General features: G+C 37.1%; 2 protein-coding genes across 3 annotated transcripts; one reads left to right on the forward strand and one right to left on the reverse strand.

Annotated features, from left to right (window-relative positions):
- Nucleotides 1-672: 672 nt before the first annotated feature.
- On the reverse strand, nucleotides 673-20,834 carry LOC126088536 (uncharacterized). Of its 2 annotated transcripts, none has more exons than XM_049906714.1 (4): nucleotides 20,711-20,834; nucleotides 12,508-12,698; nucleotides 2,280-2,485; nucleotides 673-2,127 (listed from the first exon to the last, which is right to left on the reverse strand). In XM_049906714.1, exons 2-4 carry the CDS (start codon nucleotides 12,516-12,518, stop codon nucleotides 1,637-1,639), a joined length of 708 nt encoding a protein of 235 aa, XP_049762671.1. In that variant the 5' UTR covers nucleotides 12,519-12,698; nucleotides 20,711-20,834; the 3' UTR covers nucleotides 673-1,636. The 2 variants fall into 2 exon arrangements, with proteins under 2 accessions (XP_049762671.1, XP_049762670.1); XM_049906713.1 differs by lacking the exon at nucleotides 20,711-20,834 and adding an exon at nucleotides 20,408-20,675.
- A 410-nt stretch (nucleotides 20,835-21,244) lies between these two features.
- On the forward strand, nucleotides 21,245-25,471 carry LOC126088533 (uncharacterized). The gene has a single exon (XM_049906707.1). The coding sequence runs from the start codon at nucleotides 21,389-21,391 to the stop codon at nucleotides 22,940-22,942; it is 1,554 nt and encodes a 517-aa protein (XP_049762664.1). The 5' UTR covers nucleotides 21,245-21,388; the 3' UTR covers nucleotides 22,943-25,471.
- Nucleotides 25,472-27,416: the final 1,945 nt, after the last annotated feature.

Raw genomic sequence — 27,416 nt, forward strand, 5'->3', positions numbered from 1 at the left:
AAATGTATATTTATTACCATATTGAGTGTTTATGTTTATGCCATGTAAAAGGAACTTATAATTTTGCTATGAGTTTGCACTTAAGATGTAAGGAAATCTGTAATTCATACCCACTTCACACATTCTTTACACTCCACAACACTTATCAGTTTTACTAGTCAGATGCCAGTTTTCTGAAGTAATACAGCAATAAAAATATTTTCACAATTTGTATCTCAGGTAACAGAACAGCTTATACTAATGGAAGACACCAGATTAAGACAATTTGAACTGCTGTTTGAATGTTGAAGGCAAAAAGGGAACCAAAAGGCCTAAGACATCGGCTATGGTGAACAGATGTGGACCAAGTAGGTTGTTATCATGGACCAACTATTTTTATTTGTAAAAATATTTGTGAATCATTTAAAATATGATCTTTCATTTAGCTACATGAAAATGGACAATGAATCAAATGAAGTTGAGGGGGGGGGGGGGGGGAATTCTTTTATGCTATTATTCATCTCATTTGTACCTTCTTATGTAAATTTGTGTGTGCACCATATGCATGGACATTGAAACAAATGCGAAAACATAATGATAATTTTTAAAATGTTTGCATCTTTTTCTTTCTTACAGACATTCTTAACGGGGTTTGGGTTTTACACAGGATTCTGTTAAATTACAAAGTACACCTAAATCTGCCAAAATTTTTATGTTGCTAGATGTACCTAATTATGTTACTTTCAGAATTGTGAAGGGGGAAAAAAAAATAAAAATTAAAAAAAAAAAAAATATGTGCACAGCGTTACCCTGTTGGATAACATCTGCGCCAGTATAAATTATACTAAAATTTAGTTTTACTATACTTATAATGAGTTACAATTAAATTTCAATATCAATACCACACAAAAGGTTACGTACAATTCTGAATATTTAGGACAAAAATCAGAATTAAATTATATGGGAAAATTAATGTTATTATAAATACTTATATTACATAGTGATGATATGTAAGAAAAATGAATAATTTTTTCAACAAAGAAATTCCAAATTGGTGAAAATAGTGAATGTATACATATTTGAAGAACCAGTTAATTTGTACAGTAATATACAACACCAATATTTTAATTTTAGGTGATACTTTCAATGTATTTCAGCTTATGGCATTTGAAAAATTCCTCGTTATTATGGTAATTACAATTACGCAAGTACTAGGATTACTAGCAGACCTTTACCCAGCAAATTCAGCTAGAATTTAATATGTTCAAATTTACGGTGGTCTGAAACACTAGACCACACAAGAAGTTTTCTTTTTTTAACATTAAGCCACTTAACAAATTTATTTCTGACACTGATACAGTTGACGTCATAGTCAAGGATTTTTCAAACGAATCATCACATGTCTATGATTTCTGCCTCTGAAATCTGTTGTTACAAACAACAATCTGTCCATTCACTTTCTTCAGGGAACTCTTCTGAACACTAGATGAAACAGTTTGGTACATGACAAATTTGGTAGCACTTTGGCACTACAGGAGATAACTGTTGTTCATATTTTTGTGAGATACGTCCACAGGTCCATGCTTCTTCTCAATCAATCCTTAAATTGATTTTGAACTTTAATCCTGTTTACATTTCAGCTACTAATATTTCAAGGTCATATGTCAGTCTTGCTCACATCTTCCAACATTATGCCAGTTAAATGCATTAAAAAATCATCTGCTGAGAAACTGGCCCTTCTAGACGCAAAGTTTCTACTCAGTTTTTTAATATTTGCTTTCCTCTTCTTTTCTTTGGCTTTAGATATCCCCGTAAATATTATTTTTCTTGGTTTCTTAGGCCCAAGAATGCAACATGAACCATTTTTTCTAATTACTGGCTCCTCATATATAGTTTCCAGGTGTCTCGCAAGTGGTTTCTGAAATTTCTTATTCAAATAATAACTCTCAATATCTGCCACATCCATTTTGGCTGGTTTCAAACTGCATCGTCTGTTCTGTGTAGCAAAATCAGTTGGCTTCGAACAGCTTCTGGTGATCCTTCTTTGAGAGTCCATATTTTCCAGGATTACAGCATCTGGTACTTCACTTCCAACATCACGTAACTTCAAATTAGCCATAATTAATGGAAGTTCAACATCACTGTCTCCTAGAACATAAATGTTACTCTAATAGTAAAAAAACATGATACTGTGAAGGCAACACAGCATTAACCTGCAGTGAAAACTGAAGCAGAATCAAATTTTATGTAGTATTCCTGAGGACATCACAAATATGAATACACCACATAATATGAATTACCTATGGCGCTGTTAACAGAACTGCTGCTGTTGAGAATAGTTCCATAAAGAGGATCAGTAGAACATGCAATGTTATTTCTCTTATTATCTTTGGCAGATGTCACAGGGTTTGCAGAGACTGAATGAGACTGTTGGTTTGTTACAGAACACATCAGATGCAAACCAGGTGCAGCACGTGCTACCTGGTGGGATACCTTTGATGGCCTCCTAGAGTAAACAAACAGAAAACTTTGTTGGCATTACAGCATTTTTTGTTCAACCAAAAAGAGAGAACTTTATTTTTACCTTAAAGACAGAATATATGCAGTGCAAGACAGAAACAAATATTAATGGCAAATAAATAAACCTCCACTCTTTGATTTAAATGGAAACCAATCTGCAAAAAACTGGTTGTAATATGTGCATGATTGCAACGGAGCTTTGTTGCTGATTTATGATGCAATAAATCTTCAGGAAAAATGCAGAAAAAGATAAATTCTTTATTAATATGTAGCATACATTTTAATGACGTGTTTAGCTGACCATCTACCACTAATGCCTGCAAATACAAAACTATTCACTCACCATTAAGTACTCTTTATTTCATTTCTCTTTCAACTTGAGTCATTACTCGTTTTAGTGTTTCTTCAGTTTTTAAAATATCATGGCGCATTGCATAAATTTGTATTCACAACTGATTTTTACTTCTATTTCAATGTGAACCTTTACCCAAAATGGCCAGGGGATTAAATGAGTATTACACAAAACAGTATGCAACTGGTTATTGTTTATTACTGACTCTTTCATACCAGAAAGTGGATTAAAATGATACTTGTCAAAATTCATACTACAATAACTATGAATGAAAGCAGTTGTAGGGTAAAGGTACTCAAAATAGAAGACAAACTGTTATTTATTAAATTACATTAGAAAGTATACTGTGCAGGTGAGGAAGAAAAAGGGGGAAAAATTGATTTAAGAATCTAAGAACTAGTTTTAATCAGACACTATTCCACATGTTTGACACATCAAATAATATAATTTTACACTGATGCAGGAAGTTGACGCCTGGTCCTAGCCTTTATAAAAGATTTGCCAAAGATAAATACTACAGCTAATTGTAAAACAGGAACAAGCAAATGCCATAGACCAGAATACAAGAGATACAGTCATGCAACAACAAAATTGAAGAACTCAAAGCTTTTTGTTCACTGGTATATCTTCAGATTTTTTCAGGCTTTCCAGGAGGCTCGTCTCCCATAACAACTTTCTGAAAGACGAGCTTACCGAAGTTTTTTATCCACTAATGTTTTCTTCTAATTGGACAGCAAAGCATTACTATTAAAAATAGTTTCAGTTGCACAGATGGAGATATAGAATGGTAACTTTAGCTGGTTAATTTGAAAGCATTCTTTCTTTCAACACAATGGGACCTTTCTTTTGTGAAATGGGACTGTCGTGTCTGAAGTTTATCTGCAGGGTGTAGGAGGTTGTTACGAGTATGTATAGAGTTCGGTGTTACATTAGCTCACAAGATAAAAGGTGGAGGCTGAAATCCAGAGTAGACACACAAAGTTCATTCAAGCAGCAGTTTCCAACCGTCTCAGGTACACCTAGGGTGGAAAATTTTGCACGAGCAGAGGACTCCCCAGCTCCAAACTGTTTGGGACTGGCCAGAAGCTGTTCAATCAGTGATCACAGACAGCTGGAAAAATTAACAACAAATCAGGACTTTTTTCTCATACAGATTTGCTAAAAACTAATATAAATTTATGTGTTATAACGTCTTTTCTGAAAATATTTGTCTGGAGTGTAACCTTGCACAGACGTAAAATGTGCCCAATAAACAGTTAACACAAGAACAGAACATAAGTTTTTAAAATGTGACGCAACAGAAGAACGCTGAAGATTGGATGTGTAGATAATATAACTAATGAAGAGGTTAAATCAAACTGAGGAGAAAATAAATTTATTGCACAATTTGACTAAAAGAAGGGACTAGTTGAAAGGAGAAGTCCTGAAGCATCAAGAAATAGTCAGTCTGGCAAAGGGTGGGGGGGAGGGGGGGGGGGGGGGAAGTGAAATTTGTAGAGGGAGACTGAGACCAAGTAGTGTCAAGATGTGGGTTCAGGTATTAACCAGGAGATGAAGAGGATTACACATGATGGATTAGCATGGAGAGCTGCATCAAACTGTATCAAAGACCACACAATCCCAAACCAAATTATCACAATCCCAAACCAAAAATCAACACATATGTAAAACAGTATGTGTACGATCATGCAGCTCTCCTGCTAAATGAAATCAAAATGGGCTTTTGTGACTGAAAGCTGCCAAGTGCTTTCAAATACATTTCTTAACATAGCCTTTTATTTTCGAGTTATTAGCAGAGCAACCAATGTTTTGCAGACTGTTGAAGATTTCAGTTTGAAAATTAAATTAGGCTTTTATATACTTGATATTTTTTCATGTTTGCATTCCCTAATGGAGAACCACAATGAGGTCCCTTCTTGAGTTTGTCAGGTGCTGATAAAGCTGCCTTACATGGGTACGCATCATCTTCATGTCCTTCACAGTACTAGTCAGTATCTGATGCTGTCCACACAGCTTATGTAATTTACCAGGTCTAGCAAAACAACACTAAACACGAACAACACTAATGCACTCTGGTGGCTGTTCACTTGTCAAGAGAATTGCAACTACAATCATTAATTTACTTGTATCTGGATGAACAGACTTTAATGACAATTGTCGCCTGTCAAAAATTATTCCGAAATAAATTTGCTGACTGCAAATATCTTGGCATCAGCAGTGACATTTTCCTATATTATTAATAGGTTGAAAATCTACACCTAACACAGCTGATGCCAAGCTATTCGCAACCAACAAATTTATTTCGAACGTAATTATTTACATACACATCCATGAGTACATAGTTACATCAACATCCAGCTGTATGTTCAGGGTGCTTCACTTTATTAGTCAGACAGTATAGTATGGTACCTTGTACTTGTCACTCTAACTTACACACTGTTCTTGTTTAGAAAAAAGTCATGAGAGCAATGAATGGTACAAAACAACATGCACATATAGAAGACCTCTTATCCAACATTAATCAATTTCACATCTTGGCATACTAAGGACATCTAAGTTTTCTGGAAGCAAAATATGTTCTAAATATGTAAAACGAATCTCCATGTTCATACAACAGAAAACGTTGGATTTTATAATCTTTTTTTATCAGCATACCATCACCAACACCACCTACTGGCAAAATTGTGTGCATTATGCCATGGTGAACTACTTGTGTCAGTGTGGGCAGTGACAGTGTCAAGAAATGGAGTAGGAGGTGGCATTGCACCCATTGATTATGATAGGTTTGTCTCTCAGCTTCAATGAGTTGCTATAATATATGTCTTTTAATATCTTGTCTTTCATTGTACATTTATAACACAGATCTGATGAAACAAGAAAGGAAGGACATGAACAGAGTGAGAAAACATGTTTGTTATGCTTATTGCAGCAGAAAGCAAGAAATAAGAATAAAAACTGACAACAATCAACACCAAAGGTTTTCAAAATTACAGCCCTGGACTGTGAAGCAGGTCTCACAGGCCTGGTGTATTGGTCAGCGAGATCAACAGGCCTCACTTGTCTAGACTACTTCCTCTGGGTATATGTAAGACATTGGTGTATAAAACCCCTATTAACAGTGCTGAGGAACTTCGTGTACACATTGTGGCAGCTGCCGGGGAAGTCCAGGGCATGCCCGGTGTTTTCCACAAAATCATATCTTTCATTTGCCAGAGATGTGTGGCCTGCATTGTAGGGTGGGCCATAACTTGAAACACCTTCTTTAATGGCAAGTGGTGGCTGTTTTAGTTCTTATTTTTTGGTTTCTGCTGTATTAAGCATAATAAACATGTCTTCTCGCTCTGTCTGCCCCCTTTTTCCTTGTATTTTTTGCTGTCAGTACCGCACACCTTCTTAAATGACAACTCTTGGGTGTTTTTGTTCTTATTTTTTGGTTTCTGCTGTACTAAGCATAATAAACATGTGTTATCACCCTGTTTGTGTCCTTTTTTCCTTGTGATTTTTGCTGTCAGTACAGCACCTAGAAAATGCTTTGACCATGCACATGTGATTTTGCATCATCTAGGTTTTACTCTATCTCACCTCAAAGTTTGTAATCGTGCTGAAACACCCTGTATACTGGCATTCAAGACAAGTGTATTACCACTTCAATACACTGTTGTACTGAGTGGTGCAGATGACTGGATGGATGAAAATACATATCCTTGTGTTTCAGTTTGCTGTGAATAGCCTGACATAATAGGTCATCAAGATTTATTTGTACCAAAATGTTGAGTAATGGGAGACAATTATCTTCCTTTATTTCAGCTATGGATTTTCACTTCTCAGTGTCCACAACATTTGTTACCAGAGCCTGCTTGCCATGCAGCCTTAAGATGGAAGTGTTCAAACCCACATGCAGAGATAGATGGGTTTGAAACACATGTTTTCAATGGTAACTTTCTCAAACTCTTCAAAATATAGATTGTCTGCTTTAAGTTTCAGGATGGATTCCATAGTTACACTGTGCATTCGCTTATACTTTTGAAAATAAGTTGTGGGAAGAGTGAGTTGAAAAAGTCTCACCATGCATGGTCAGCGGCATTTGGTTGAATAACAACAACACTGAATTTCACCAGTTGGTGATCTTTGCCAAGTCAGACATTCTTCAGCAAGTCTCACAAATTCACACGTTTTTCCACATGATGTCAACAGTTTCTCACAAAAGGCTGGCTCCAGTACTACTTTCTGATATCTGGCCATTTCATTTCATAGGTCAAACAGCTGAGGACAGTGACAATCAGCCGTAGACTGCATTCTCTCCTTGCGAACTTTTGAAAGCTCCTATAAACTATTGAGACATTTTTGCCTTAAGAGGCCATCACACACTCAATATACTGAGTACTGCGTAATGATGTTGACTGTGTGAGGGGGGGTATTGACAGTGTGCACCCAGATATAGGTTCCTGCTACTCCCTAAATTTTGAAGAAAAATCATCTGCAATGTTGCCAAAGTCTTCGAGCATAGGAAATCACCCTCAGTCAGCCAATGGCCTTGTCATAGAGGGTGGAGAAGTGGGCAGAGGTTCAAAGCACACTTTTGCCTTTAGGAGTGGGAAATTGCCCCTAAAGGTGAAGAATCAGCAATGATCGATGGCATGAGGGTGCAGAAGGCAATGGAACATGGAAAACACCGCATTAAAGACACAATGTGTATCCACAGGACATGTGACATATAACTGACGAAGTATCATGATGATCTCTCCATTGGCTTAAGATTCTGGAGAAGTCCACCATTCAGATCTCTGTGAGGGGGCTGTCAAGAGGCAGATGACCTTGAGAAAATGATTGAATAACCAATGAAAGGATAATGTTCAATAAGTCGGGACTTGGAATGTCAGAAGCTTGAACTTGGTAGGGAAGTTAGAACATCTGAAAAGGGAAATACTGAGGCTCAATCTAGATACAGTGGCAGTCAGTGAAGTGAAATGGAAGGAAGATAAGGATTTCTGGTCAGATGTGTATAGCATAATACCAACAGCAACAGAAAATGGTATAATAGGAGTAGGATTTGTTATGGATAGTAAGGTAGGGCACATAGTGAGTTACTGTGAACAGTTCAATGATATGTTTGTTCTCACTAGAATCTACAGCAAACCAACACTGACAATGGTATACATGCAATGTTGTAAGCCGATGATGAAGAGACAGAGAGAGAAAGTATATGAGGAAACTGAAAGGGTAATTCAGTAGGCACAGGGAGATGACAATCTAATAGTCATGAGGGACTGGGACACAGTTGTAGGCAAAGGAGTAGAAGAAAGGGTTATGGGACAATACAGGCTTGGTAGTAGACACAAGAGGAGAAAGACTAATCGAGTTCTGCAATAAATATCAGTCAGTAATAGCAATCGCAAATACTCTGTTCAAGAATCACAAGAGGAAGAGGTATACTTGGAAACAGCTAGGAGATACAGGAAGATTTCCAGTTAGATTTCATCATGGTCAGCCACAGGTTCCGAAATGAAATACTGGATTGTAACGCTTACCCAGGAGCAGATATACTCACTTAACAATTTAGTAATGATGAAGAGCAGGCTAAATTTTAAGAAACTAGTCAGGAAGAATCATTGCACAAAGACATGGGACTTAAAGTAGTAAAAAATGAAAAGATGCATTTGAAGTTCTCAGAGGCTACAGATGCTGTGATAATGAATAGCTCAGTAGGCAATACAGTTGATTAGGGCTGGACATCTCTAAAGAGAGCAGTTATAGAAGTTGGAAAGAAAACCTTAGGCACAAGGAAGACAACTGCCAAGAAACCATGGATAACAGATTAAATACATCAGCTGATCGACGAAAGAAGGAAGTCAAAAATGTTCAGGAAAATTTAAGGATACAGAAATACAAGTCACTCAGGAATGAAATAAATAGGATGAGCAGCGAAGCTAAAGCAAAATGGCTGCATGAAAAAAAGAAAGCTTATAGGAAGAACAAATTCAGCATATCATAAAGTCAAGACAATCTTCTGTGATATTAAAAGCAATGGCAATAACATTAAGAGTTCAATGCAAATTCCAGTCTTAAATGCAGAGGAGATAGCAGATAGGTGGAAAGGGTACACTGAAGGCATCCACAACAGTGGATGATGTGATAGAAGAAGAAACAGGACTCAACAGGGAAGAGACACGAGATCCAGTATTGGAATCAGAATTTAAAAAAGCTTTGGAAGACTCAGCATCAAATAGGGCAGAAGGGATAGATAATATTCCATGTCCAGAATGAGATTTCCACTCTGCAGTGGAGTGTGCACTGATATGAAACTTCCTGGCAGATTAAAACAGTGTGCTGGACCGAGACTCGAACTTGGGACCTTTGCCTTTTGCGGGCAAGCACAGCTTGGGTAGCTCAGTTGGTAGAGCACTTACCCGCGAAAGGCAAAGGTCCAGAGTTCGAGTCGTGGTCTGGCACACAGTTTTAATCTGCCAGGAAGTTTAATATTACATCTGTTCTAAAATCATTGGGGGAAGTGACAACAAAACGACTATTCATGATGGTATGTAGAATGTATGAGATTGGTGATATAATGTCACGCTTTTGGTTAGTCTTCATCCACACAATTCTGAAGAGCCAACAATTATAAGAATTATGGTACAATTACCTTAACAGCTCATCCACCCAGGATAATATACAGAAGAATGGAAGAAAAATTCAGGATCTGTTAGATGACTATCAGCTTGGTTTTAGGAACGGTAAAGGCACCAGGGATGCAGTTCTGACATTGTGTCTCATAATGGAAGGAAAACTGAAGAAAAATCAAGGCCAGCCACTGGATTTGTCAAATGTGAAAAAGTGTTCGACGATTTAAAGGGTGCGAGATGTTCAAAATTATGAGAAAAATAGGGGTAAGCTATAGGGAAAGACAGGTAATACACAACACATACAAAAACCAAGAGGAAACAATAAGACTGGAAGGCCACGAATGAAGTGCTGTAGTCTTTCACCCCTATTTTTCAAGCTATACGTTGAAGAAGAAATGAGAGATATAAAAGAAAAGTTCAAGAGTGGGATTAGAATTCAGGGTGAAAGAATATCAATAATAAGATTTGCTGATGACATTGCTATCCTTGGTGAAAGTGAAGAAGGATTGTTGAATAGAATGAACAGTCTAATGTGTACAGAATATGGATTGGGAGTAAATTAAAGAAAGATGAAAGTAATGACAAGCAGCAGAAATGAGAACAGCAAGAAACTTAACATTACAATTGGTGATTATGAAGCAGACAAAGTTATGCAATTCTGCAACCTAGGCAGCAAGGTAACTCACGACTGATGGAGCAAGGAGGGTGTAAAAAACTGACTAGCTCCGGCAGAAAAAGATTTCTGGCCATGAGAAGTCTGCTAGTGTTGAACATAGATCTTAACTTGAGGTAGAACTTCTGAGAATGTACGTTTGGAGCACAACATTGTATGATAGTGAGACACAGACTGTGGGAAAACCGGAACAGAAGAGAATCGTAGCGTTTGAGATGTGGTGCTACAGAAAAATGTTGAAAATTAGGTGGACGGACAAGGTAAGAAATGAGAGTTGGCAAGGAAAGGAACATATGGAAAACACTGACAAGAAGAAGGGACAGAATGATAGGACATCTGTTATGGAATCATGGGATAACTTCCATGGCACTAGGAGTTGTAAAGGGTAAAAGCAGTTGAGGAAGAAGATACTGGAATACATCCAGCAAATAATTGAGGCTGTAGGGTGCAATTGATACTCTGAGATGAAACGATTGGCACAGGAGAGAAATTTGGATGGGCTGCATCAAATCAGTCAGAAGGCCGACGAAAAATAAATAAATAAATAAAAATTCAATTAGGTCCAAACAAATTTCCACAAGTAACTGAAAAAGTAGCCAATGAAAAAAGATCAGGAAGTATGCTGGAAGATGTATATCAAGCAATATTCCTTACTTTGAGAAATGGGGTCCTGACTGTTTAGGAAATGCAAACTACCCCATTGTCCACAATGGAAAAGGAAACTGCAGAGGATGGTGTCACAAAATTAAACAGAAATGTTTATTTTATCTGCAGTAGTTTTCAGAGTTGGCAAAATAAGATCAGGTCAGTTGTCCAGTGAGCATACTTTTTTCCCCAATTGCAACAGTTGTCACACCACTGATATAAGCTCATATAAGCTTTCAATCAATAATCACTACATAACTGTTTTATTTCTTTTGCAACAGTTGACACCGTAGAGAAATATATATTCACTTGTTGATTTTGCAATTAGTAGTCATTGTGTGTTATGATTCTATGCTGCAGAGAATAGGCCCCAGGTGCACTGAAACGTTTACTGGAAGCTTTTCAGGTTTATTCTGTCCATTCTGCGTAATGTGTATTTGTGTTTTGCAAGACAAGCAACTCGGTCATAATACATAAAGGTTCCACATCGTTGAGTACCAACATGTTCACTACAAAAGCACAGTTCTAACTGATGCCTCCTGGGCATAAATACTGTGCAATCATACTGTGCTGTTCTTGGCATTGGCCAATCTACAGACATAATATTATTGTGCAATAAACATTAAGCGTGTGAGGGCCCCTTTAGACTGTAGTAGTTTATCCCATCCTGTGGAAAGTCCTAGTTCTTCAGAAAAAAAGATAGCTGCTCCATTAAACCAATGTCATACCTTTCACAAGTCCCTTGCATGCTGGTTCTCCGGAGCAATGGGCTTATTTTTTTGTTGATATTCAGAGACACTCAACAAGATCATTGTAGAGCCTCCATCCACTAGCAGCTCTACAGTGTCTTTATTGACACACAATGTATGAAGCACTTTGCTTTCTGCCTGCATTAACATATGTTTTTGGGACTTTCAATATGCTGGTGATTTTGCACGTTTAATGTCTACTTTTGAATGCATCCACATACAAATTGTTAATGATCTGTTCCATTTCCCTAACGATCACTAGTTTAGGCAATGACATTAAGCTATTATAAAATTATGACTTTTCGCAGCACTGCTTTTGTTCCTTCTCTACAAGATTTATTACCACCCTATGAGCAGGGAGTTCTATGTTCTGTGTCCGCACACGTCATTCTGCCATGCTTGTTTTGCTGTCTCGAACAATCCTGTTGCTTATGCAAATGTTATTTCAATGCCATCCACCCAGTTCCACATATCAACTGAAAATTCTTTGGTGAAATGCAAATGATACAGAAGCAGTATATGTACAACCAAGTCAGGGTCACTAAGAGTTTAATGTATAAGCTCTCTCACAATGGCCATCCATGCCTTGAACAGAATTGTTTTTCTTAAATAAAATTTCCTGGATGCCATAGTTATGTTAACCAAGGGGGCGGGGGGATCTCATAGTCTTGGCACAGTTAGACAGCTATGCAGCTTAGTCTGTTGATAAAACTGCACAACTCAAATCCGTGCATTTCAGCAAGTACATCTGAACACTTAGTGACTGAAGGTCAGTGAAATGCATGATGAATTTATTTACATGCATTCAACTGCTACCATCCAGCCCAATTATGGGTGAATAAATACAGTAATTTTCACACCTCTTGTCATAAGTTAACCACTTCTTTACAAACTGAAATTTTTTACATCTCACAACACTATTCGGAATTTTATATTAAAAAGAAAACATTCCCTGTATGCTATACTTACACCATGTTCATGACCTGTCAACTGACAATATGAGGAGTCATGGAATGAACCTTCATAAATAATTTTAGCTGGTACAATTCCTATGATGTTCCCATATGGGCACAATATGTAGTACCACTGACAAATGCTGTCTGGTCCATATTTCTTGACTTTTTTAACCAGCGCAGATTTTCAGTCAGTATCTGCAGTCACTGTAAACAAGACAACCACAACACTAGACCTCAACGGCTTTAAAAATGATATTTAGTCTACTTAACGAAAGAAAGTTGGGTGAAAAGATTCATGTCATCCAGGTAGTATGTGTGGACAAAGAAAAAAAAATCCTGTATTTTTCCCAGACTCCCGGTTAAAAATACACTTTTTCCCTGTTAAGTGACAGTATACTTTCCCTTGGAACCGTAAAACTTATCAATCCTTTCAATGGTTAAGGTTTTATAAGTTGGTTTAACTTCCCGGCAGTTTAGAAAACTAACCACGACCCCCCCCCCACCTCCCCCCCCCCCCAAGTGTGTTTTGGAAAGATCTTTGGCGTGCAGCAACAAGTAAGCTGTATATTTTTCGTATTATGAAAGTATATATTTGAATTCCACCAAAAACAGCACCTTAGTTTCCAAAACATTGGAATCGAGATTGTGATGCACTTTAATAGACCAATCATAGCTCATGTTACGTAATCTCGCCAGCCGACAATGGCAGATATTCCGAGTATAGGACACGTGATGTACTCGGCCAATAGCAACATCACCACCAGTAGCGTGAACACGCAAATGGTTTAAATTAATAAACATAGTGTAGCTACAAGTAAAGCTAAGCTTTCATGTATAATATCGGTCTTTTTTGTGTGCATTACACTTTAATATACATCACACAAATGTGCCAGCAAAATTTTAAATAATGACATAAATGTCTGGTTTTCTGGGCTCAAGTTCCTTTTCAGTGGCTGGCTCTTTAAGTGTTTACGCTTTACGTGAGAATCAAACGCTCTGTGATTTAAGAAGTTCAAAGCACATTTGCACACGTAACATAATTCATCTTTCAAAAATGAAATTTACTTTGAAAGTAAAGTTTTTAACTACCATTCGCAATATTTTCCCGCAACCTGGAATTTGTTTCAGCAGTTATCATAGAGCGCCAAGAAGGCGTTAATGCGAGTGCGCAGCTCGATGACGTAGATTGCCCAAATGTTCGTACATATTTGCATTAAAAAGATCATACATTACATCATAAACGAAGCAGGACGTCAGTGGATACTCCAAGAGCATCGGAATTTCGTAAACCACACTAAAATGGATAATTCGGCCGAAAATGCACATTCATATGTCCAGATTCACAAAGACGTAGGCCCCACCCTGATATTATGCTTTTCAGTACGGTTTTAGGGCTGCAAATTTTCTTGGAGTGCCAGTACTGTATTATTTCTAGTTTGATTCTTTATTATGACAAAATGCCATGCGTGCCAAAAGATAAAAACGGGCACTTTTAATTCAGCAAACAGCTGACACTAGCCAATAGTGTGTAATGAAAAACTTCTTTTCAAACAAATTGACTGGTTCTGCGGTAAAGATTAATAAAAGCCAGATTTCTTTTGCAAATTTAAAAAAAATAATTTCATTGTTCTGCAAGGCAATTAATGCTCGACTGCCAAAAACCTAGAAATAAAAATAAAATAAAAAATCAGAAAACTGAAACTAACAACATATTTTTGTCTTCTATAATTATGTGAATGTATTTCAATTCATTGGTAGCTCCCGGCCATAGAAATCCGCTTTGTTGTCATTTGACGTGACAGCTGTAAAGGAAGAGGAAATAACAAATTACTAAACCTAAACATGGGTCACGTGGAGACTGCCCCCTCCCCACTATAACGAAGACTAATCTGCGCATGCGCGAGTCTGACAAGAACATTTCTGAAGTCTGGCTGCTTATTGCTACTGCTGATACAGCTAACAGCCGCACTTAAAAGTAGCCACAGGTGGAACAGGTAGTGCTCATACGTGACTCAACTGTACATGAGCCCTCTAGCAACTGCTCAAATGAACCTAATGTAAACCGTTTTCACGTCACACTCATTTTGTTATGAAGTATTGCATAGTCTTCGTCCTAAAGCCTTTGACACATTTTGCTGTTGGCAGACGCTTGAGTGTGCACTGTGTTTTGTTGATGTAATTGGTGCATTTCCCTTGCAATTTAAGTTTTATTTTTTTCCCTTGTTTGTGTTTTATTGGTTCAAAATGGATCTGAGCACTATGGGACTTAACATCTATGGTCATCAGTTCCCTATAACTTAGAACTACTTAAACCTAACTAACCTAAGGACATCACACAACACCCAGCCATCAAGAGGCAGAGAAAATCCCTGACCCCGCCAGGAATCGAACCCGGGCATGGGAAGCGAGAAGGCTACCGCACGACCACAAGCTGTTTTATTGGTTCAGTATTATTCTGCAGTAGTGGGCTAAAATAAAATTCTTTGTTAGAGCTTTGGTTCTTACCCGTCAAAATCACAAAAATTCATGGAATTATAAAAAAATTGCCGGGTTTTCCCGGTTTTGTCCCGGATGAAAAAATTCCCGGGTTTTCGCCGAATTTTCCGGGACGTATACACCCTGTTGTCACATATTTTTGTGCCGTGGTAGGAAGCAGTGCCAAGAGCAACAGTATACTACAAATGCTAACTGGTGGAATGTAAGTTTGGGGAACATTTTTCAGGTCACTATCTTGTTTTCTTGAATAACTAAAACTGAGGCTTCCAGTGAAAATGTTTTCTGTTAAAAAACTAAACTACATTAAATTTCCTACAAAAAGGCCCTATTCACTTTTTATCTATGACTTTTCAATTTTACAGGCAGACTATACCTCGCCAGCACCTCCTTCGAGTTCTCTTATGTGCGTAGACAAAATAAATTCACTGAGCACATGTTCAGTTTATTAAATGAATACTTACTTGCATTTGTTAAATGGGTTTATACATTCATACAAACGGTGGCTGAGAAATGTTTAATTTGTAAGTTTGATGTTATCAGTGACCTATGTAGTGTTGGTGGGAAAGGGATTGGATTGTTAAATGTGGTATCTTGTATCTTTCTATCATTGGCGGTGTACTGTGAAGTTGTGTTTTAGTCACTTTGTGGTGAATTAATGATTGACAAGAAAGTTATTGCATTTCAAGACAGAGTTACTGGTAGACTCCATAAATCTCTTACATTTAGGAACTGCTTGCACTTGTGGAGTGAGCTGCACTGGGTGGGGCCACTTACCACAAATATACTGTACATCTTCTAAGGTGGGTGTGAATATGTCTGATAGAATGGGACTGATTACATTCAAGTGTAGAATAGTAATCTGCTTTAATGCATCACTTGACTTAAATTGAAGCCTCTGGGCCTCTTTAGACATTGGGAACAAAGATGATGCTGGGGTAATAATGCATTTGGTACTCCTCACACTGTGGAAGTATACCAGCCAGTGGTAGCAGTGGCAATGAAACTGACAACTGCAAATTTTTATTTCCAACATACCTTAACTTCATTTTGTATGTTTTCTGATATCCCCACAACTATCCAAGATGTGGTCACACACAATATTTGTAACGAAGAAACACAATTGTTTATCGTTTTAAGCATACTGCCTCATAATTGTAAAATGTATTCTGATAGCAACAGAAAGTGTATTGTATCGTGCACCGAAAAATTTCTAAACACCACGGTAAAGTACACATTCATACAACTTAACTCATTTTGAGTTAGCATGTAATTTTCACCAAGTCCATTATATGCAAGGATTTGTTACTGATCCTGGAGCTATCTTTCAGTGCTAACTTGCATTGTCTGTGGTGGCTTAAGTGCTACAATTATGACAGAAATATTAGGTTAAAGCCAAGGGGATACACCTGACTACCATGCGAGAGAAGCCACGTGTGGGGCACTTTTCCAAAGTTTCTAAGACTATTCGTGGATTGTTTACAAGAGATTTCCAAGTCTCCAGTGGTCCACTTAGCCAGTTCTCAAACCACAGATGGGTTACCTAATGGATCCCATTCTGGAATTCTGTCACCAAAATTATTTATCAGTGTTACAACAGTTTAAATTCTGTGCCTACTTTTTAATGAATTCCTCAGGAAATCACAATTTTGACCCAAAAAGAATGCTTCAGGAACTGAGTGGCAAGTGGAACGAATATGGAGAACTACAAAGATGTATGAAAGTAATCCAAACATAACATTCTTCAAACAAAATTCAGTAAATGTTACCAACCCACCAGCTGATGACATAACTGCAGACTTTGAATTCTGGCTGACACTACTGAGACTTAAATTTTGGCAACAAAAGGCACCAAGTCTCAAGACACTTTTTCACATGGATCCCTTGAAAAATGAATTGTAACAAACAGCTGATCTCTCTCTTGCTCCAGCAATCATGTGTGCAAAAGACATTCATTCTTCTTGATTTATCCTAGATGATTCTATCTGAGGCTTTTCAACCAAAATTAAAGTAAGTTTTGTTGCATTTTTGGGACTAATCAAAATATATTCAAATTACCCATTTCGGTATTCCTCCAACGCCATCACACACAGACATTGCTGGTACTAAAGAAGTTCTATTCAGCTTTTATACCAAAATCTTGGTGATGGTGGTGCAAATTGATGTAGTCTTTAAAATTGTCGTATGGGGCACCAAATATATCACTAAAGTATAAAATTCTCTACAATTCAGTCACCATCTGCCACAAAAACATGAACAGCTACTTTCAAGGCTGATACTTTTAATGGGATCGTTCCATGTCAAGTGGTCCATTTCCAGAAATCAACCCCCCCCCCCCCCCACACACACACACTTTTCATATTTAATGCCAAGATGCCTGTATGCTCTGAATGTAATTTCATGTATTTTTCTGGTCCATCCGTACCCCACTCCCAACCCTTAGTCATAGGTGTCACACTCCTGAGGAAGATCAAGGTGAGAGACCTACCTGATTCAGCCACTCAGCACATCCTACTGCTGTCTTTTCATGGGCTTCTCCTACCATGTTAGAGGCAGAGCCACCTGTGAAAGCAGTCATGTCATAAACCAGCTCTGCTGCAACTTTTCCGCAGCATTTTATGTGGGCTTAACTGCAAACCAGCTCTCCCACAGAATGAATGCTAACTGCCAAACTGGGACCAAGAACAGAGTTGACCACCCAGTGGCATGACATGCTGTTAGGCACAACATGCTCGAATCCGATTGCTGCTCCACAACCCATGCAAACTGGATCCTTCCCTCCAGCACCAGCTTTTCTGAACCACGTAGATGGGACTTTCGCTTGCAACACATCCCTCACACATGTAATCCTCCTGGCCTCAATCTCTGCTCACCCACTGTTCCAATACCCTTTGTTCAACAGTTTCCCTTTCTCAGTCCTGTTATCCCCTCTCAATCTTCATTTCCATGTCGTCTTTATCCTGTGCTACTTGGACTCACCAGGTCTCATATGTTCAAGAACCTTGCTGTTCATTTCTATGTTAATGGTGTTACAAACACCATTAAGATTAACCTCACTTTTTTCACAGATGTGATTATCTACCAAATTAATGTCCAAAAAAGTTGCACAAATATTCAGTTGGGTCTTAATAAGATTTCGAAGTGGTGCAAGAATTGGTGACTAGCTTCACATGTTCAGAAATGTAAAATGTCACTCCCCCCCCCCCCCCCCCCCCCAAAAGAAGAATAGAAAATAAGTAGTATTTAACTACAATATCAACAAGCAACAAATTGAATCAGTCAATTCTTTTTAACGATGCGTAGGTATATGAAAATGGAATGCTCTCATAGGCTTAGTTGTAGGTAACTCAGGTCACAGATTTCAGATCATTTGCAAAATACTAGGAAAATGTAGTTAGTCTACGAAAGAGATTGCTCACAAAACTCTCATGTCACACATTCTAGAATACTGCTCAGGTGTATTGGATCCACAATAAATGCAAATGCACCACAAATGGTCACAGGTTTATTTGAAGTGTGGGAGTGTCGCAGAGATGCTGAAACAAATGAATTATCAGATGAAGAGGCAGACTATACAAAGGGAGCCTAACTGGAAAGTTTCAAGAACTAGATTTAAATTATAAATCTCTGAATATAGTAAAACCCCAACCACATATCAGTCACGTAGGGAATGCCAGGACAAGGTCAGACTGCAGACAGGACAATGGAAGAATGTCCCTGACACTTCACATCAGTGCCAGTTTGAGCTCTAGAATTCATAAATGATGCCATGGTGATAGTCCCATATTGCTACCCCTACAACTGATAGTTGCACATAGCCTACTGAAAGTGTACCAACATAGTGTAACATTGAGCGTAGTGACATTGCCAACCAAGCTACCAGCTGTCATGGGTGTTCTTTCAATAGTTCGATTATAATTACAGTGCACACAGAGGCGTGTAGGCAATTATTCTTCCAGTGCTCAACACACAAATGGAACAGAAAGAACTGGAAGTATCCTCGGCTGTACGCTTCACAGTGGTATCCAGAGATGGAATAAACAATGGTTTTGTGCACCTAGAGTTACAACATTGTATTTACTAATCTCGTTAAAAGTACAATTTGAAATTTTTAGCGTTTTTATTAGGACTTTTATCTATTTTGAGAAAATGGTCTCAAAATGTTTTGAGTCATCCTTATTTCAGCTGCTTTAATTGTCATTATGAGACCAAACACACTTAAAAAAAAATAATAATAATAATAACTGCAAGATGATAACATTATATTTCAAGCAGTTGCTGTCTATATTTGTGTATGTCTATTTTAGCACATAAAATAACTATAGATTTCGTCAGTTTTAGTACCAACCTTGTGATTTAAAAATAAAAAGTAGGCAAGGAAAGAAATATAGATGTGGTCATCTCAGTGTGCAACTATGAAATCATTTTCACTATGTATAAAACAAAAAATTTAGGAACCAAAGAACATTCAAGAATAAATCAGTTTGAAGCCTCAAAGAAAAGTACATGTAATCAGCATGAAGAATACTAAAGTACCAAATTTTGACTTTTCTTTCCTTATCTCAATGAGCATTCTCCATGGGATCCATGGAATACAGCCAATGATGATTACAATCACATCACACACTTGTTCAGATCTAGTCTGCATAAGGAACATTATCTTTCATTTAGTTCTGATAATGACACTATGAATCACCTCATATGGATCACAACCAGGATTTCAGAGAAAGGGAGGATGATGGCTATCAAACTCTGGCCCAAAAGATTTACATCATGTTCTGACTCTCTAATACGTTTCCATTTACAACAAATACAAATAGCATTCCTACTGCATGACTTAATATAAACAATGAATCTTCATGAATTGCACATTACTACCCAAAATTGTACTAATGAAGTGCTTAATTCTTAAGTTGTGAACACCATGACAGGTAAATATGTTGGGTGCACTTTGGTTCTAATGAGTTTTCTGCATCAGAATTTTAAATTAAGGAAATAAACAAAATAAGCTCTTTCTTTTATTGAGCCAAGTATAGTAAAATGCATCAACAACAAAACCCTGTGCAGATTCTAGTCTCTGTCAGTATCAAACAGTTCTCATGAGAAATGCAAAAAATAAAACGGAGTTTAAGGACGTTGACTTACAGTCTAAACATCACAGGATAGATTTATTATTTTGACAGCAGTCGAGTCTATCGAAAAAAGAATTCATTGCTTGCAATAAAAGAAACAAATTACAGAAGCCATACTGCCTAAGGGGAAAACAAGTGATCGTCTTGTAACGAAGTTATTTCATTGTATTTAATTACTGTACGTAATTATGTGGCCCAATGCTGAAAAATACAATATGAGAATTTCGTAGCAAATTACATTTTCACGGGTGGTAGTTTCCCATCTACATACACTCGAGTGACCCTTACCTGTAGCTTTCAAACGTATTCCACTACAAGCTCAATAGCAAAATAAATGTATTCCTGCAAAAAATCTACTACATTTATGTCTTAAGATAGTTTTAATAATCGGAGAAGCATCTGTTTCGTTCATACAAAACTTGTTAATGACACAAACACATCAACGACGCTAATTCACTTCGTTTAAATATACTTTCGCACAGTGTTAACTGTAAACTAAGGTTCACAACGTTGTCACGTTGTGGGTCGCACGGACAGACACCAACAACAAACTGCTTAGAATTAACTGAGAGCATTGTTTATTTAACTTACACGGCCTAGTACAGTCACCAGACAGTCACACGTGATCAATATGTACGAGTAGTGAAAATGTATAGGGACGAAACTGCACAATTTGGCAACGTACGGTCAACATGTCAACATGTTTGAAATCTAGACCATCATCTATGATGTGGGTGAAAAATATCGTAAAGTCTTGATCCAAGTTTATATTTGCCTCTGTTGCTATGAATTATTTTTAGCTCTTTCAACTTTTTTAAATATGATTTTACGTATTGAGGTATCTTGTAAATTGGAAAAGAAACCACCATGCTTATTTAAACGACAATATCAAAAATTAGTAACTCTATTCTTTGTAAAACTGAAGATAATTGAGGGGAGCATGGTCCTTAAGCATAATAACTAAAATGTGATGACAAGAAAGTTACTTCGTGATAAATTTTAAATAAGTGAGATAGTTCCTATCACAGTCTAGTTAGATTGTGGTCCCTATATTATTACGGATGTTACCGACTTGCCGAGACAGTACGTGATATCTTTCTGCTAAAGTTCGCTGGATGGCGTCTGCTATAGATATACAAATAGTTCAGGGGGCGTGCTAGTTTTCTGTAGTAGCAAAAGGTTATGAAGAGACGAAACTTCTTGTGGATTATTTACGATCTGACGGATGTTAAAAATTTTTGAGTGTGTTTTAAAAATACTGCTCTTGTGATGCCTTCTGCCAGGGACCCAGAAACACTTTTCGTACTCAGTCAAAAAGTAATTGTTGATTTCTTGACATTACCTTGGCGAAGTAGAAACCAGTTCACATTCGAAATTTCGAACCGAATCAATTCTATTTTATCATGTATACCGGCATCTTTAATAGATTCCGTCGTATCTGGTGTGATAGAAGAATTCTCGCGACTTAAAACTGTAACAGAAGGAGGCGCTGCCGAACTTTTACTGAAAGCTGTGGTCGTACCACAGTTGCAAGTGTTGGACTGCCGGACGCTTGTCAAGCTTGGATACGTTTCAGATGAAGTACGACATGGTTTTCAGTATACTATAGCAGGTTTGATTCCGTCATTGCGCAATTTAGTGCAGCTGTCTTTTTCAACTCACAAGAATGAATTCACACTTCCAGTTTGTGATGATGAAGTGCTATGGAACATAGGCTGTAATTGCCCTCATTTGAAGTCTTTAAACTTTAGATGTTGTAATCACGTTACAGATGAGGGATTAAAGTGTTTAATACCTGGGTTCTCTGATAGTACAGGCTGTAAACATCTCGAAGAATTATACGTGTTCGAAAGCTCTGTTACTGAAAAAGGTGTTACTCTCGCACTGGAACATCTAAAAAAGTTACGAATAGTCGATTTCAGAGAACTGTGCACTTCGCTGATACTTCTGTACAATAAGTGTATGACGAATGGTTCACCCTTGTTGGAGGATGGACTAAAAATAACCCATATAAATAATTTGGGTGTCTGCCGACCAGCACAAAAACTACAGTTCGACCAGAAGATTGTTAGAATTTGTCAGATTTTATGCCCCAACTTGAGAAATCTCAAAGTCAGGGTAACTGATTTTGATGTTGCACATTTAAAAAAACTTCCGTCATTGACAGCTGTAGAATTCGTCTATAATATTGGTAGGCCGCTGTCTCCTGGTGAAGGGACAGTAAACTTCCTGACGCAGTATGGCCATCAATTGAGTGCTCTAACAATAATATGCAATTTATTTGCAGTAGAACTGTTTGTCACTATAGGTGACAACTGCCCAAACGTAAAAGAGTTATGGATCAAATGTAATGAACTATTATGCAACCCTGAGTGGGTTGCTCCTGTTTCACAAAGAATAGTGTACACCCATCTAGAGTCTTTGTATGTGAGAATTGGGGAAACTGAGGATTCAGAGTGCTTTTTACCAGCAGAGGTGTTGGTATATATTTTGAGATGTAGTTGGGGCTTGAAATCTCTGCAGCTGATTTTTAGAAGTGTGTCAGTGGCAGATACTTGGTTTGATTCCATACTGATGGAGATAAACACTGGATCATTGGAAAAAATATTTATAGCGATTCCTGGCAGTAACTGCAATTATTCTGCTGTTATGTTGTCGATGGAAACTGTTGAGAGTATTATGATACACTGTCCAAAACTGAAAGTGTTGGGAAATTTGTTGGTATGGAATGTTACTCGCACACAGGTTAAGGAATTGAGAGACTGGATTACTGCCAGAAATTTAGATGTGATAATTGTATACAGATTCATGAAAATTAAGTGATTTCATTGTCTGTAGCCTTCTAATTGAACATTTTTTTTTTTTTTTAAATGTAGGTTATTGATGTGGACAAATGAAAGTTAAGCAGTAACTGAAGATTGGAATTTGAGAATTTCATTATTGTTTTTATGAAACCGGATGTGAAGTGGAGTGAATCGTTAAAAAAATACTAAGCATTGTTTTATGAAGGACTAAGTAATTGCCATTTGCACAGTGGCAACTGACTCATTCCAGTGCCTTACCCTGCTTTGTTTCTAAGATTTTTTAGGGTGTAAGAAACAGGTTTTATACTGTTTTAGACCTGTTGCAAATAGAATTTCACAAATGTGTATTGAAATTTTTGCATTTATTGTTGATTTTTTTAAAATCATGTACTTTGGTAAATGGTTAGACACAACTGGTTGCGTTTGACAGAGCATATTGTGTAACAAATGCTTATAAGTACTTATCTATATTTTCATGTTTGTTGTGTAATTTGCATTTCCTTTTGTGCTGATAAAGTCATCTAACAATTTTAATGGCACTAACAATGAAATCATTAAAGCATTAGTTTATTGCTGGTCTCGAAGAGATAAGATCTTCTATGAATCACCATTTCTTTAATTCTGCAGATAGTGCATTGATTTCAATTACCATTTTTTATTTAACTGCTTTCATTTTTAGTTCACAGGTAATTTTGGAATAGTTTTGTGCAGTCCTGTAACACACTGTGTTTCATGATAATGATATCATATAACTATGTAAACTTGTTTTGTTTTCATATGTTCTTCATTAACTGTATTCACTTCGGTTAGACATTGATCTCGTTAGTCTTTAAGTAGACGATGTAAGGATATCGATCGCTCTATTCTTAAATTTGTGAAACACTGGTTCTGTCTGAGTAGAAGCTTAATGGTGCTGCTTTGCCATCAAGTTTCCATTGTTAGTACAGCCAATAAGTAAAAGCTCATTTACATTGCTCTTTTTAATTTTAAAATCACTCATGGAAAAGTACTTTTAGGTAAATTTTATTACAAAAATTATGTTATATAAATAAATCTAGAATTTTTTAACATCAAAATGCCTGTATTGATGTCATCCTAGGTATATTGGGTTTAGGATTGTGCAAATCACCAACTCACAAGGAATCAGTTTTGCCTGGACCAAATTAAATACACTATAATCATCTCATGGATTTAAGTGTGCTGATAACAGAAGCAGAGAAGTAGTATGTTAAGCCAGAAGGCGACATGAGTTGTTAAAGCCAATGAATGCGGTGTCATGGAAAATAAGTAAAACTTTTTGTTCTGTAGGTTACAATTATTAGATTTTGGTGGGTGGCATATGGCTGCTATTTTTAGTCGCATCATTGGTCAGAACAGGTGGTGCAATACAGGTAAATTATTTCTGGCAGTATCAGTTAAGGCTGCAATGTGGTAGTAAATTCCACAATCTAAAGCCAGACAACAGCTTAGTGTGGCTTTTACAGTGTTCTGAGGTCTCCTCTTGAGTATTTATTTAGTTTTGTAAAAAAAAATAGACTAACTTTAACTAGCATTTTAATTAATACAGTATGAATAAATGTTTATAGTTGAGATTTCCTTAAGTATTTATAAGGAAGCTGTGCATCACAAATGTACCTGTACGAAATTTTGCTCAGTGTAAAGTACCTTCAAATGTGTACCTATTTAATCATAGAAATTCATTTTAAAAAATTTTGATATGTTGTAATGCATATCAGTGTAAAAAAAAAAAAAAAAAAAGCCAGTGGACCAATAAATAATTGTAAGGTAGTAAGCCCTGCATCAAATAGTGTGTTTGCTATCAGTGTATAAATTTATCATCTCTGCTGAAAGTAAGAGTTGCTAAAGTACATACTGTTCATTTTCTTTATGTTCGATGTTAATTTATTACATACTGCCCAATTGTAAATGACATTGAGGATTTCATTTACTTAATCTAACAGGAGTTCTGATGGATCACTGACTACTATATTGCTGTCGTTGACAGAAAGAACTTTCTCCATGGCGTACACTATCTGGAAGAACAGCATTGGACCTTATACAGTATACAGAGGATCTCCTATTTTGTATGTTTCTAGTCTAGCAATTGTTTCACTAAAAAATCATCATCAGCAGATATGTGAACAACCTTCCCCCTTTCCACCCTGTTTACCAAGTAAGGCTGACACCATTTATTTGCTGTTCCTTTACAGCCTGCACTTCTATTTTGCACAATAGTATTTTATGGTCAAGTGTCAAAAGCCTTAAAGAAGTCTGTAATACAATCATCCCTATCCAGTGCTTCCAGTGCTCTTCTGTGAACTTTGCAATGGCCAACATTGTTCTTCTCCCTCTTCTGAAAACAAACTGTGCTTCGTAAAAGAGGTGTTGTGTAGTATACCCTGTAACAGTACCCAATCATTTCCTTTCCTGTATATAAAGGAGGGAGAAACGACAGTCTATGTGCCTCCGTATGAGACCTAATTTCTTACTCCTTATCTTCGTGGTCCTCACATGCATTGTATGTTGGAGGCAACAGAATCATTCTGCAGTCAGCTTCAAATGCTAATTCTCTAAATTTTTCTCAATAGTGTTCCTCAAAAAGAACATCGCCTTCTGTCCAGGGATTCCCATTTGCGTTCCTGAAGCATCTCCTTCAATGTTGTCCTTTAATCCAATCTTGTATGGATCCCAAACACTTGAGCAGTACTCAAGAACAGTCATCTTTTTACAGATGAACCACACTTTCCTAGAATTCTCCCAAAAACTGGGTCGACTATTCACCTTTCCTACCACAAACCTCACAAGCTTGTTCAGTTTTGTATTGCTTTGCAATGTTATGCTCAGATATTTAAACAATTTGACTGTGAAGCAGGACACCACAAATACTGTATCTGAACATTACGGGTTTGTTTTTCCTGTTCATCTGCATTAACTAGCTGCCATTCATCTCAATAACTAGAAATTTGGTTCAAGCCGTCCTGTATCGTCCTACAGCCACTCATCTTGGACACCTTATTGTACATCACAGCATCATCAGCAACTAACTACAGATTGCTGACCATCCTGTCTGTCAAATCATTTATGTATATAGAGAACAATAGCAGTCCGTCATTCGCGATTGCTTGAACTATTTTTGAGAATGAAGACTGTAGTGCAGCTGGCTTGTAGTTTGCAGTGATTTCTGTATTACCTTTCTTTAGTAAGGCCACCACTCGTTCATGCTCTATTCTAGGAAAACACCTAAACCATAGGACTCTTTTTTTTTTTTTTTTTTTTTTTCTCTCGTCCACTATCTATGCACATCTTCAGAACAGATATGAACCTCATCTACTCCTGCAGACTTACTTACTGTTTTTAATATATACTTCAAGCTCTGTAATGGGAAACATCACCATTGTGCTTGCTGTGTAAATCATTGCGGGTTTAGGAAGATTTTGCTGTAGCTTCTCTGAAATACTAGAGAAATAATTGTTTTCATAATTTGCTAATTTCTGGGGCTTTTCTATTATTTTATCCTCGTCTTTGATGTGAATGTTATACCTATGCCTGCTTTTCTAGGTTCTTGTTTTACAACATCCCACACAGCCATGCTTTTGTTTGCTGCATTATACATTATTTTGTCATTGGAACTTTTTTTCCCGGCAATCAGTACCCTCGTGCACAGTTTTCTCTTGCTGTTTCCTTTACTTTTTACATAACTTCATTGATGTCGCACATAAAATAAACCTGGCTACGAATAAGAATAGGAACTTGTTTACATTGAATATTCCTATGTGTCAGATAATGGGACTCTTCACTCTAAACAACCTAAACATTTCTAATTAGTTATTAACATGCTGACTGCTGCATGATTATTTCATTACCAGGCCTTATCAGGAGTGAGGCTCTGCTGTAGCTGCTGGTGGACACATGGTGTCTGGTGTAAGGCTCTGCTGTGGCCACTGGCAATATCATGGCAGTCAATGTATTAAGTCAGCAAATTTAATACAGGGTAAACAAATACTTTGTATTATATGATCGCAGTAGATTCTGATAAGGACATGGAACTATATGTTGAAAATTTTTTTCTCATTCTTTGGACAGCTACAAACTAAAAATAATAAAGACAAAAATAATGGTGATGGAAATGAAGTGAGGCAGTTTGGATCTGCAGAGGAAGCCAGTGATCATTGTATTGGAGCAGATTATGTGTCAGTTTATTTACCATATGCTACTTCATTAAAGTTGGATTCTAATTTTGGCTTGGCAGCCATCAGTGTATCACAGACTCCTTGCCTGTAGTCACTGCTGTAATCATTAGATCTGATGATGGCTGCAGTTTTAATAAAGTAGCCAAGACATAGGCATTCTATACGCTAAGGTGATGGATAAATTGAACAGACAAGCAAGGGCGAACATTAAGATAGGAAATAAAGAAATTTGTTTTACTGCTTGAGAAGCATAATCACACATGACAACAGAAGTATAATGGAATTGCAGTAACTAAAAAGGCT

This window comes from Schistocerca cancellata, chromosome 6 (assembly GCF_023864275.1).
Source record: "Schistocerca cancellata isolate TAMUIC-IGC-003103 chromosome 6, iqSchCanc2.1, whole genome shotgun sequence".
In the NCBI taxonomy this organism is placed as follows: domain Eukaryota; kingdom Metazoa; phylum Arthropoda; class Insecta; order Orthoptera; family Acrididae; genus Schistocerca; species Schistocerca cancellata.